The sequence below is a fragment of the Heteronotia binoei genome, chromosome 15 (assembly GCF_032191835.1).
Source record: "Heteronotia binoei isolate CCM8104 ecotype False Entrance Well chromosome 15, APGP_CSIRO_Hbin_v1, whole genome shotgun sequence".
In the NCBI taxonomy this organism is placed as follows: domain Eukaryota; kingdom Metazoa; phylum Chordata; class Lepidosauria; order Squamata; family Gekkonidae; genus Heteronotia; species Heteronotia binoei.
In genome coordinates this window covers 17,239,053-17,249,440 of record NC_083237.1, presented here as the reverse complement: position 1 = coordinate 17,249,440, position 10,388 = coordinate 17,239,053, and the positions used below count along the sequence as shown (strand labels likewise).

Here is a 10,388-nt window from a genome sequence, read left to right as displayed (position 1 = left end):
CGGCCCGCCCGCCCTGTTTGTTATGTAAGCGACTGCTGGTCGTCCCATGTTGGGGGGCCGGGTAGGAATTTTTTACTCCCCAGCTGATTGGCAGGTGCTGGGGTATGTTTTTTGCCTACCCTACATAGCTAAGCAGTGGATTGTGGATTTGGCTATCGGGAGGTGCTGTTAAGTAGGTGGTCACTTTAGTTGGCAGGTTTTCCTGGGTTTATGGTACTATGCGGCTAGGGGAGGACCATGAAGCATCCCCCTTTTGGGGAATTAGGGGTATGGCATGATCAACCTTGGGGTTTGATGACCCGGGGTGGGGAGAATGCAGACTGTCCTGGAGGCTCGACTAGATGGTGCCTTCCATTGAGATGTCCGTCTGGTGTTTGGACCCTCTGGGGCTTGCCTCCCTGCTGGGCTGGGCTGGCGGGAGCTGTGTCACACAGCTCCGGCTAGGGGCCGGATCTCTCGCCCATGAATGGCAGGGGAGCGGTGTGTTGAGACCCCTAGCCCTGACCAGGCTGCTTGTTTGGCTGCTTGTTTGGGTGCCCTTGCCATTTATTATGATGATTAATAAAGTGGCCGATTATTTATACCAATGTATTTGTGTCCGACTCTTCATTCCAACTTGGGGGGCAAATCAGTCAGTATCATAATGCCCCTGTATAAATCGATGGTGCGGTCTCATTTGGAATACTGTGTACAAATCTGGTCACCACACCTCAAAAAGGATATTATAGCACTGGAAAAAGTCCAGAAAAGGACAACTAGAATAATTAGATGTTTGGAAAACTTTCCCTATGAAGAAAGCTTGGGGCTCTTTAGCTTGGAGAAACGTCGACTGCGGGGTGACATGAAAGAGGTTTACAAGTTTATTCATGGGTTGGAGAAAGTAGAGAAAGAAGTACTTTTCTCACTTTCTCACAATGCAAGAACACATGGGCATTCAATGAAATTGCTGAGCAGTCAGGTTAGAACGGTTAAAAGGAAGTACTTCTTCACCCAAAGGGTGAGTAACATGTGGAATTCACTGCCACAGGAGGTGGTGGTGGCTACAAGGATAGCCTGCTTCAAGAAGGGATTGGATTAAAATATGGAGCAGAGGTCCATCAGTGACTATTAGCCACAGCATATTGTTGGAACTCTCTGGGGCAGTGATGCTCTGTATTCTTGGTGCTTGAGTGGGGGAGCAAAGTGGAAGGTTTTCTAGCCGCACTTGTGAACCTCCTCATGGCACTTTTTTGGGGGGGGCCACTGTGTGACACAGATTGTTGGACTGGATTGGCCATTGGCCTGATCCAACATGGCTTCTCTTATGTTCAAACCATGAATGTCATGTATCCAAGATTCCTATATATCTGTTATTTGAACATCATGATCTGAGTCCACATCATACAATGATTTATAATGATGAAGAAAGCATATAAAAATGTTAAACAAGAGCTTTGGGTTTTTTTTATTTTAAACACCCAACATCAAAGCACCTCATTCATAGTATCCACGCTTGCCCCTTCTGTACCCACAGGACTAATGTCCTTTCTGCTTAAAGCCCCATGTCCGTACCATCTTTGCCATCGCCTCATGGACATCCTTGTTTCTCAGAGTGTAGATGATGGGGTTCAGAAGTGGGGTGACCACGACGTAAAACACAGCGATCTGCTTGTCAATGTCCGCAGTGGCTCCTGTTTGCGGTTTGAGATAGACGAAAGTGGCGATGCCGTAAAACATCATGACCACGGCTAAATGGGACCCACACGTAGATAAGGCCTTGCGCAATCTGGAAGCTGAACTCAATTGGAACAAAGACACCAGAATGAGTCCGTAGGAAGTCAAGATAATGGAAGCAGGACATAACAGGGCCAGCGCGGCAAACGCAAAAATGATGATCTCTGTGATAAAGGTATCATCACACGCGAGTCTCAGCACCATCGGTATCTCACAGATGAAATGTTGGACGCAGCAAGGGCCACAGAAGGGGTGGCTGAAGGTGAGGCTCACACATATTGTAGCAATGAGAAAACTAGCTATCCAACAAGTTGAGGCAAGCTGGAACTGGTGCTGTCTTTCCATGGCTGTGGCATAGGTCAGGGGATGGCAGATGGCCAAGTAACGGTCGTAGGCCATGACACCCAGCAGAAGAGATTCAGTAACAGCCAGGGCCAAAGCTGTGTGCATCTGTAAGGCACAACGGGTTAAGGACAATTCTGCATGACCCTCTAGAAGGTGAGCAAGGATCTGGGGTATGGTAGTATTGACATAAACAATCTCCACAATTGAGAGCTGTGTCAGGAAGAAATACATGGGTGTCTGAAGGTGGGAGTTGGTCTGTACCAACAGGATGATCCATGCATTCCCCACAAGGGCAAATATATAGATGAGGAGGATGACTATGAACAATAGAATCTGTGTCTCGTGGTCATCAGAGAGGCCCACCAAGATGAACTCAGTGCTAGTGTTGTAAGCATGAGGAACCATTCTGGGTTTCTTCCTGAAGAAAATGAAAACATTGCGAGACTGAGGCAAGACCATGCAGGGATTTTTTCTTCCAGTGCTCATGTGGCCATAAATCAGACTGAACATCATAATCTCCAGGGCTTTTTATGTAGAAAAAGCCCAGCAGGAACTCATTGGCATATTAGGCCACACCCCTGACACCAAGCCAGCCGGAACGGCTTTCCTGTGCGTTTCTGCTAAAAAAAAAAAAGCCCTGATGATCTCAATCCACATAGCGCAAAGATTCTTTACTCCCCCCTCCAACATTCCTTTACCTGATTGTATTTCTAAGTTATAGAAATACTATTTTAAAATTTGGGTCTAAATTAGAATCAAAGAATCATAGAGCTGGAAGGGACCTCCATGTAGTCTAACTCCCTGCACAATTCAGAAAATTCACAAATACCTCCCCCACACAAACACACATACATCCCCAAGGACCCCTGCTCCGTGCCCAGAAGATATCAAGAACCTCCAGCATCCTTTTGACAATCTGACCTGGAGAAAAATTTCTGACCAACCCTTAAGTGTCAAAAGGGCCACAAGAACTAAGCACTGATGCAACCCTTCCTGCCGTCGCTCTCATGATCTGCCTAACTCGCAGAATCAACATTGCTGTCAGATGTCCATCTAGCCTCTGCTTAAAAACTTCCAAGGAAGGAGAGCTCACCTCCTCCCAAGGAAGCTTGTTCCGCTGAGGAACTGCTCTAACTGTCAGGAAGTTCTTCCTAATGTTGAGCCGGATTTAATTTCAACCCGTTGGTTCTGGTCCTACCTTCTGGGGCAATAGAAAATAACTCTGCACCATCCTCTATGTGACAGCCCTTCAAGTAACTGAAGATGGTGATCATATCTTTTTAAAAAAAACAAAAAAAGAGTCTTCTTAAACTATTAAATCCACACAGCAAAATTCTTTGGGATCCTTAAACTTCGTTTCTGGTTTAGGATCTGATATCGGCCAGCAGTGTTCCCTCTAAGCTGAGTTAGCGTGAGCTAGCTCACAATTTTTTAGTCTCTGGCTCACACATTTTTTTGTCTTAGCTCAGGAAAAATGGCCCCAGAGCAAACTAATTTATACAGTAGCTCACAACTTTAATGCTAATAGCTCACAAATCTAATGCTAGTAGCTCACAAAGTAGAATTTTAGTTCACAAGACTCCACAGCTTAGAGGGAGTATTGTCTGCCAGATTGGTCGTTTTCTCACTGACCATATTCCGGAGCGACGTCCCTCTTCACCGCACAGTGTCTGCGCGGATTTCGCACTAATTGCTCCGCAGAACCCAGAAGAGCCGCGGCTTCTGCATCGCAAATGTAAACCGCCAAAACCGGTTTACATTTGTGATGCAGAAGCCGCGGCTCTTTCGGGTTCTGCGGAGCAATTCGTGCGAAATCCGCGCAGACGCTGCGCGGTGAAGAGGGACGTCGCTCCGGAATAAGGTCAGTGCGAAAACGACCATTGTTTCTTTCTAAAAATCATTTTATGTTATAGTGAGCACCAGGAGGCCCTGCCTTGGACAGCCCAAGCTAACCTGTTCTCCTCAGATCTCAGAAGATACACAGGACTGGTCCTAGCCAGTCCTTGAATGGGAGACCACCAAGGAAGTCCTGGGTTGCTATGCAGAGACAGTGAACAGCAAACCACCTGTGTTCTTCTCTTGCCTTGAAAACTCTCGGAGGTTGTCATGAATTGGCTGTGATTTGAGGGCACTTCCTACTACCATGCATAGGAGGAGGGACCTGATGGGCATGAGGCCACCCAGTCCAAGTAAAGCAGGGGTAGAGGTCAGTTTTGTGAAGAAGAAGAAGAGGAAGAGGAAGAAGAAGAGGAGGAGGAGGTGATTGAATTTATACCCTGCCCTTCACTACCTTCAGTCTGCTAAAGATTTGTAAGAATGAACGTATTCACCATAAGAACATAAGAGAAGCCATGTTGGATCAGGCCAATGGCCCATCCAGTCCACCACTCTGTGTCACACAGTGGCAAAAAAATTTATATATACACACACACTGTGGCTAATAGCCACTGATGGACCTCTGCTCCATATTTTTATCTAAACCCCTCTTGAAGGTGGCTATGCTTGTGGCCGCCACCACCTCCTGTGGCAGTGAATTCCACATGTTAATCACCCTTTGGGTGAAGAAGTACTTCCTTTTATCCGTTTTAACCTGGCTGCTCAGCAATTTCATCGAATGCCCACGAGTTCTTGTATTGTGAGAAAGGGAGAAAAGTACTTCTTTCTCTACTTTCTCCATCCCATGCATTATCTTGTAAACCTCTATCATGTCACCCCGCAGTCGACGTTTCTCCAAGCTAAAGAGTCCCAAGCGTTTCAACCTTTCTTCATAGGGAAAGTGTTCCAGCCCTTTAATCATTCTAGTTGCCCTTTTCTGGACTTTCTCCAATGCTATAATATCCTTTTTGAGGTGCGGCGACCAGAACTGCACACAGTACTCCAAATGAGACCGCACCATCGATTTATACAGGGGCATTATGATACTGGCTGATTTGTTTTCAATTCCCTTCCTAATAATTCCCAGCATGGCGTTGGCCTTTTTTATTGCAAATGCACACTGTCTTGACATTTTCAGTGAGTTATCTACCACGACCCCAAGATCTCTCTCTTGGTCAGTCTCTGCCAGTTCACACCCCATCAACTTGTATTTGTAGCTGGGATTCTTGGCCCCAATGTGCATTACTTTGCACTTGGCCACATTGAACCTCATCTGCCACGTTGACGCCCACTCACCCAGCCTCAACAGATCCCTTTGGAGTTCCTCACAATCCTCTCTGGTTCTCACCACCCTGAACAATTTAGTGTCATCCGCAAACTTGGCCACTTCACTGCTCACTCCCAACTCTAAATCATTTATGAACAAGTTAAAGAGCATGGGACCCAGTACTGAGCCCTGCGGCACCCCACTGCTTACCGTCCTCCACTGTGAAGACTGCCCATTTATACTCACTCTCTGCTTCCTATAAATCAGCCAGTTTTTGATGCACAAGAGGACCTGTCCTTTTACTCCATGACTCTCAAGCTTTCTAAGGAGTCTTTGATGAGGAACTTTGATGAGGAACACCAGACTTGCATCCTAATATAGTGACGAATCAGATGATAACCTAGAAATGTGTTCCCCATCAAAGCAACTAATAGAACCAATGATCAAGTAACAACAAAACCCTAAGCAGAGTTATGCCTTTCCAAATAGGGTTGCAAGGTCCCCCCCCCCCCTGGCCACTAGCAGGGGATGGGGGGTAGGGTTGGGGAACTCCTGGAGATTTGGGGATGGAGCCTGGGGAGGACAGGGACCTCAGTGGGGGACAGTGGCATAGAGTCCACCCTCCAAAGCACCCATTTCTCCAGGGGAACTGACCTCGGTAGCCTGGATACGAGCTGTTATTCCAGGAGAGCCCCAGGTTCCACCAGGAGGCTGGCATCCCTAGTGATTTGGAGCCAATGGACTGAGAATGGGGAACTCTGCATAGAGTTCCAGTGTAAGTAATCCAGCTTCTTTTAATCACAAACTTAAAACCTCAGGTGAGGTTTTTAAACTCATGTAAGACTCCAATGACGCATTGTGTGTGTTCTGAATTAAAAGCAAAGACAGGAAAGTGCCAGTTTTGTAACAAATAGGCTGGTCTTTTCCTCTCCAAATCACACACACACACACCCCCATCAAAATTGCTTTTGTCCTCACAGGGATGAAAATATGGGCTACAGAAACAGCATTTTAGGTTTATGAACAGTATTCTCAATGTCCATCCATAGAGAGACTAGATGCACCCATGCAAGAGGTGTTCATCCAGGGAGAGACTCACCCAGCTGTTATTCTTGCTATTTTACAGAAAGAAATTCTAGTGGCTTGCCGTTCCCACTGTGGATTAGTATGAGGCTTTTTATGTCCCTGAGATCTCCACAGGCAGCCTTTTCAAGGAAACGTGGAGAAAGCCTCCATCTTTGATCCCCTCTGAGAAACAATGTAGATTTTCCTTCTCGGGGGACAGATTAAGATTGACTTCTAAACCTCCTGCATTGCACGCAGAAGATCTCAAAATCCAGACTCTACCACCTCTGCTTAAAAGACTCTCAGGCAGCAGAAATTGCGGGAAACCTTTCTTGCTTGAGACCCTGGAAAGATGCTGTCAGGGAGTGGAGAATGCTGAGCAACTGCTACCAGATAACTTCCCATGGAAGATACCATATAGAAGCAAGGCAAGTTCTGTACCACTGAGTGACCCAGCCCAGTTTACTGGGGAAAATACATGCAACCTTTCAGACAAACATTAAGCCCCCTTTTTTAATGCTACCCATGGCAGGATCTCAGTACCTTAGCTCCTTGTGTTTTTTTCCTCCAGTATGAGAGCAGAAAGAATTAAGAATTCTCCAGTTGCAAAAGGAAAGGATTTGAAGATACTCCATGTAGATCCAAAAATACATGGGTCATGGAGCTTACTTGCAGGAAGTATGCTATTTCACTAGCTACGGATACAGATCAAGAGTCTCAATAAGAAAGACAGCAGATATTATTCCAGGTGGGTGGCCATCTTTCCTAAGGAGTTCCTGCCCTCTACCACTGGCTCAAGGATGACTCAGCCTTCTGAGGTCGGTAAAATGAGTACCCAGCTTGCAGGGAGGAAAGTGTAGATGACTGGGGAAAGCAATGGCAAACCACCCAGTAAAAAGTCTGCCGTGAAAACGTGAAAGCAACGTCACCCCAGAGTTGGAAATGACTGGTGCTTGCACAGGGGGACTACCTTTACCTTTTTACTTTTATCACTGGAAAACAAACTTCTTCATGCTGTCATAGAAATGGTCTGTCCAGCTCAGTGCTCTGGCTAAACTGGAAACCGAATCCCTATCTTGAAGCAAGATGTCCTTTCTTCAGAAAAAGGAAATGCCAGCAACCCTTTATAGGCATGCCCTAAATTCCAGTTCCTAAGCTACCTGAAAAAATTCCCCAGCCAATGTGTAAAGCCTTCTAATAACAGAACCAACACACTTTGGCTTGTTCAACTTCCTAAGTATTTTCAGCATTAAGAAACATGGTAGTGTGCATTTTTGGTTTCAGGGATTTTTTTTTTTTTTGTCCTTCAGGAAGCTAATAAAGACTGTAACCCTTTCCTATGGTGACTGCTTCAATCCCCGTGGAACGTTCTTCTTGCTCATTAACAGTTTGTTATCTCAGCCTCTTGGGTCTTCTGGGGCATTTCAAGTAATAGAACAGGGAGAAAGGCTCTTGAAACTTAAAGAAATCAGGTTGCCAACTCCATCTAACAAATTATATTTCTTGCATCATTAATAACTTCTTTTATCTATCCCATATATTACTTTCTACCCACCCCTCCCCCTGTTTCTTGACTGCCGCCGGTGTTATTTACTTAAAGTACTAATGTTTAAAGGTACCCTTAACTAATAAAACCAAAAATTAATATTCTTCTTTTTTCTAAGATTTAATCATTATCAAAAATTGTCCAATGTCCTTTTATTTTCCACTCTTTTTCTACATATCTTCTGAACTTTTTCCACTCCATCTTAAAAACTTCTAAATTATAGTCTCTTAAAATTCTTGTTAATTTGTCCATTTCACTCCATGTCATAACTTTTACAATCCAATCCCATTTCTCTGGTATTTTTTCTTGCTTCCACAACTGCGCATATAATGTCCTAGCAGCTGAAAGCAAGTACCAAATTATAGTTCTATCTTCTTTTGGAAATTTTTCCATTTGTAATCCCAACAGAAAAGTCTCTGCAACTTTCTTAAATTCATATCCCAAGATGCTAGAAATTTCTTGTTGAATCATCTGCCAATACTTTTTTGCTCTTTCACAAGTCCACCACATATGGTAGAAAGAACCTTCATGTTTTTTACATTTCCAACATCTGTCTGGCATCTTATTATTCATCTTTTCTTAGGAGTCATATACCATCTATATATCATTTTAAAACAGTTCTCTTTAATGCTATGACACGTTGAAAGCTTCATAGCGTTCTTCCACAAATATTCCCAAATTTCCATGTGTATTTCTTTATTTACATTAATTGCCCACTTAATCATTTGAGATCTCACTACTTCATCTTCCGTAGACCATTTTAAAAGGAATTTATATAATTTTGAAATTAATTTTTAGTTGTCTCCAAGCAGAACTTTTTCCATTTCTGTTTGCTCTTTTCTTATTCTTTCAGTTTTAATGTCATTCTTCTATTTCTTTATCTTCTTGAATTTGCATCAGTAATATTTCAAGAGTCATTATAAACAGCAGTGGGGAAAATGGACAACCTTGTCTTGTACCTTTACTAATTATCATGTCTTCTGTAAGATCAACATTTATACATAGCCTTGCACATTGTTCAGTATATATTGCTTTTATCATTTTTATAAAGCTTTCTCCCAGCTCCATTTTCTCCATTACTGCAAACATAAAATCCCAATTTAAATTGTCAAATGCTTTCTCTGCATCCACAAAAAATAATGTTACTTCCTTTTCTGGATGTCTTTCATAATATTCTTCAATATTTACAACAGTTCTGATATTGTCTCTTATTTGCCTTTTGGGAAGAAACCCCGCTTGATCTTCTTTTATAAAATGTATCAAATATTGTTTAAACCGTTCTGCCAAGATTCTTGTATATATTTTATAGTCATTATTTAATAATGAAATTGGTCTATAATTTTTTACGTTCGTAACATCTCTAGCTTCCTTTGGAATCAATGAAATAACAGCTTCCTTCCACGTATTTGGTATTTTCCCTTTTGTTCTTATTCATCAATTTTCCCTTTTGTTCTTATTCATCAATTTCTGAAGTTTCGGGATTAACTCCTCTTTGAGGGTTTTAAAAAATTTAGCTGTATATCCATCTGGCCCAGGTGCTTTTCCATTTTTCATTGCATTAATTGCTGCTTCAATTTCTATTTTTTCAATTGGATTGTTCAAAACTTTTCGCATATTTTCTGCTAAGGGTGCTATTTTTATCTTTTGTAAGTACTCATCCATCTTTTCTTTCCTTATTTTAACACTTAAATAACTTGGCAAAATACTTCAAGAATTCTCTTTTTATTCCTTCTTGATCTACCATCTCTCTTCTATCCACAACAATTTTATTAATAATTTTACTTTCTCTCTTTTTCTTCAGTTGCCAGGCCAAATATTTTCCAGGTTTGTTTGCTCCCTCTAAAGATTTCTGCTGCAATCTTTTCAGATTCCATTCCAGTTCTTTATTTAACAAATGTCTCATTTGTGTTTGTAATATTGTAATCTCTCTTATAATTTTCTTTTTCCCTGGTCTTTTTCTCAGCTCCCCTTCTTTTTCATTATTTCATTTTGAATATCCAGCATCTGTTTTTTCTTTTTCCCTCTTCTCTTTGTTATTCAATGTTATCAATATTCCTCTCATTACTGCTTTATAAGCATCCCAGACCGTCTGAAACTCTATATCCTCTTTATCATTTATTTGGAAGAAAGCTTTAGTTTCATTTTCTAGAGACGTCACTATTTCTTTATTCTGTAGTAAATCTTCATTCAATCTCCATCTTCTCAACTTCTTAGACAATTTTATAATCCACATTATTGGGTTATGGTCAGCCCCAATTTTAGGTAAAATCTCTATTTTCTTTGTTATAAGACCTAAGACTTTAGTGCCCCACAACATGTCAATTCTGGAAAAAGTTTTATGTCTTGCTGAAAAAAAGGTATAGTCCCATACTTCAGGATTAAATTTCCTCCATATATCCTCCAAATTTTCTTGTTTGACCAATTCAAAAAAAGACTTTGGCAATTTTCCTTCCTTATTATTTTTTTTTACCCCCAGACCTATCCAGTGTGTTCTTAATTGTTCCATTAAAGTCCACCATTATCAAAACTTGGTCATAAGTCAGTTCATCAAATTGTTGTATAATGTCTTTTAAAAAA

At 42.2% G+C, this 10,388-nt stretch overlaps 1 protein-coding gene across 1 annotated transcript; it reads right to left on the bottom strand.

Annotated features, from left to right (window-relative positions):
- Positions 1-1,515: 1,515 nt before the first annotated feature.
- Positions 1,516-2,463, bottom strand: LOC132583218 (olfactory receptor 10C1-like). Its single transcript, XM_060254887.1, has one exon. It carries the CDS (start codon positions 2,461-2,463, stop codon positions 1,516-1,518), a length of 948 nt encoding a protein of 315 aa, XP_060110870.1.
- Between the last annotated feature and the right edge of the window lie 7,925 nt (positions 2,464-10,388).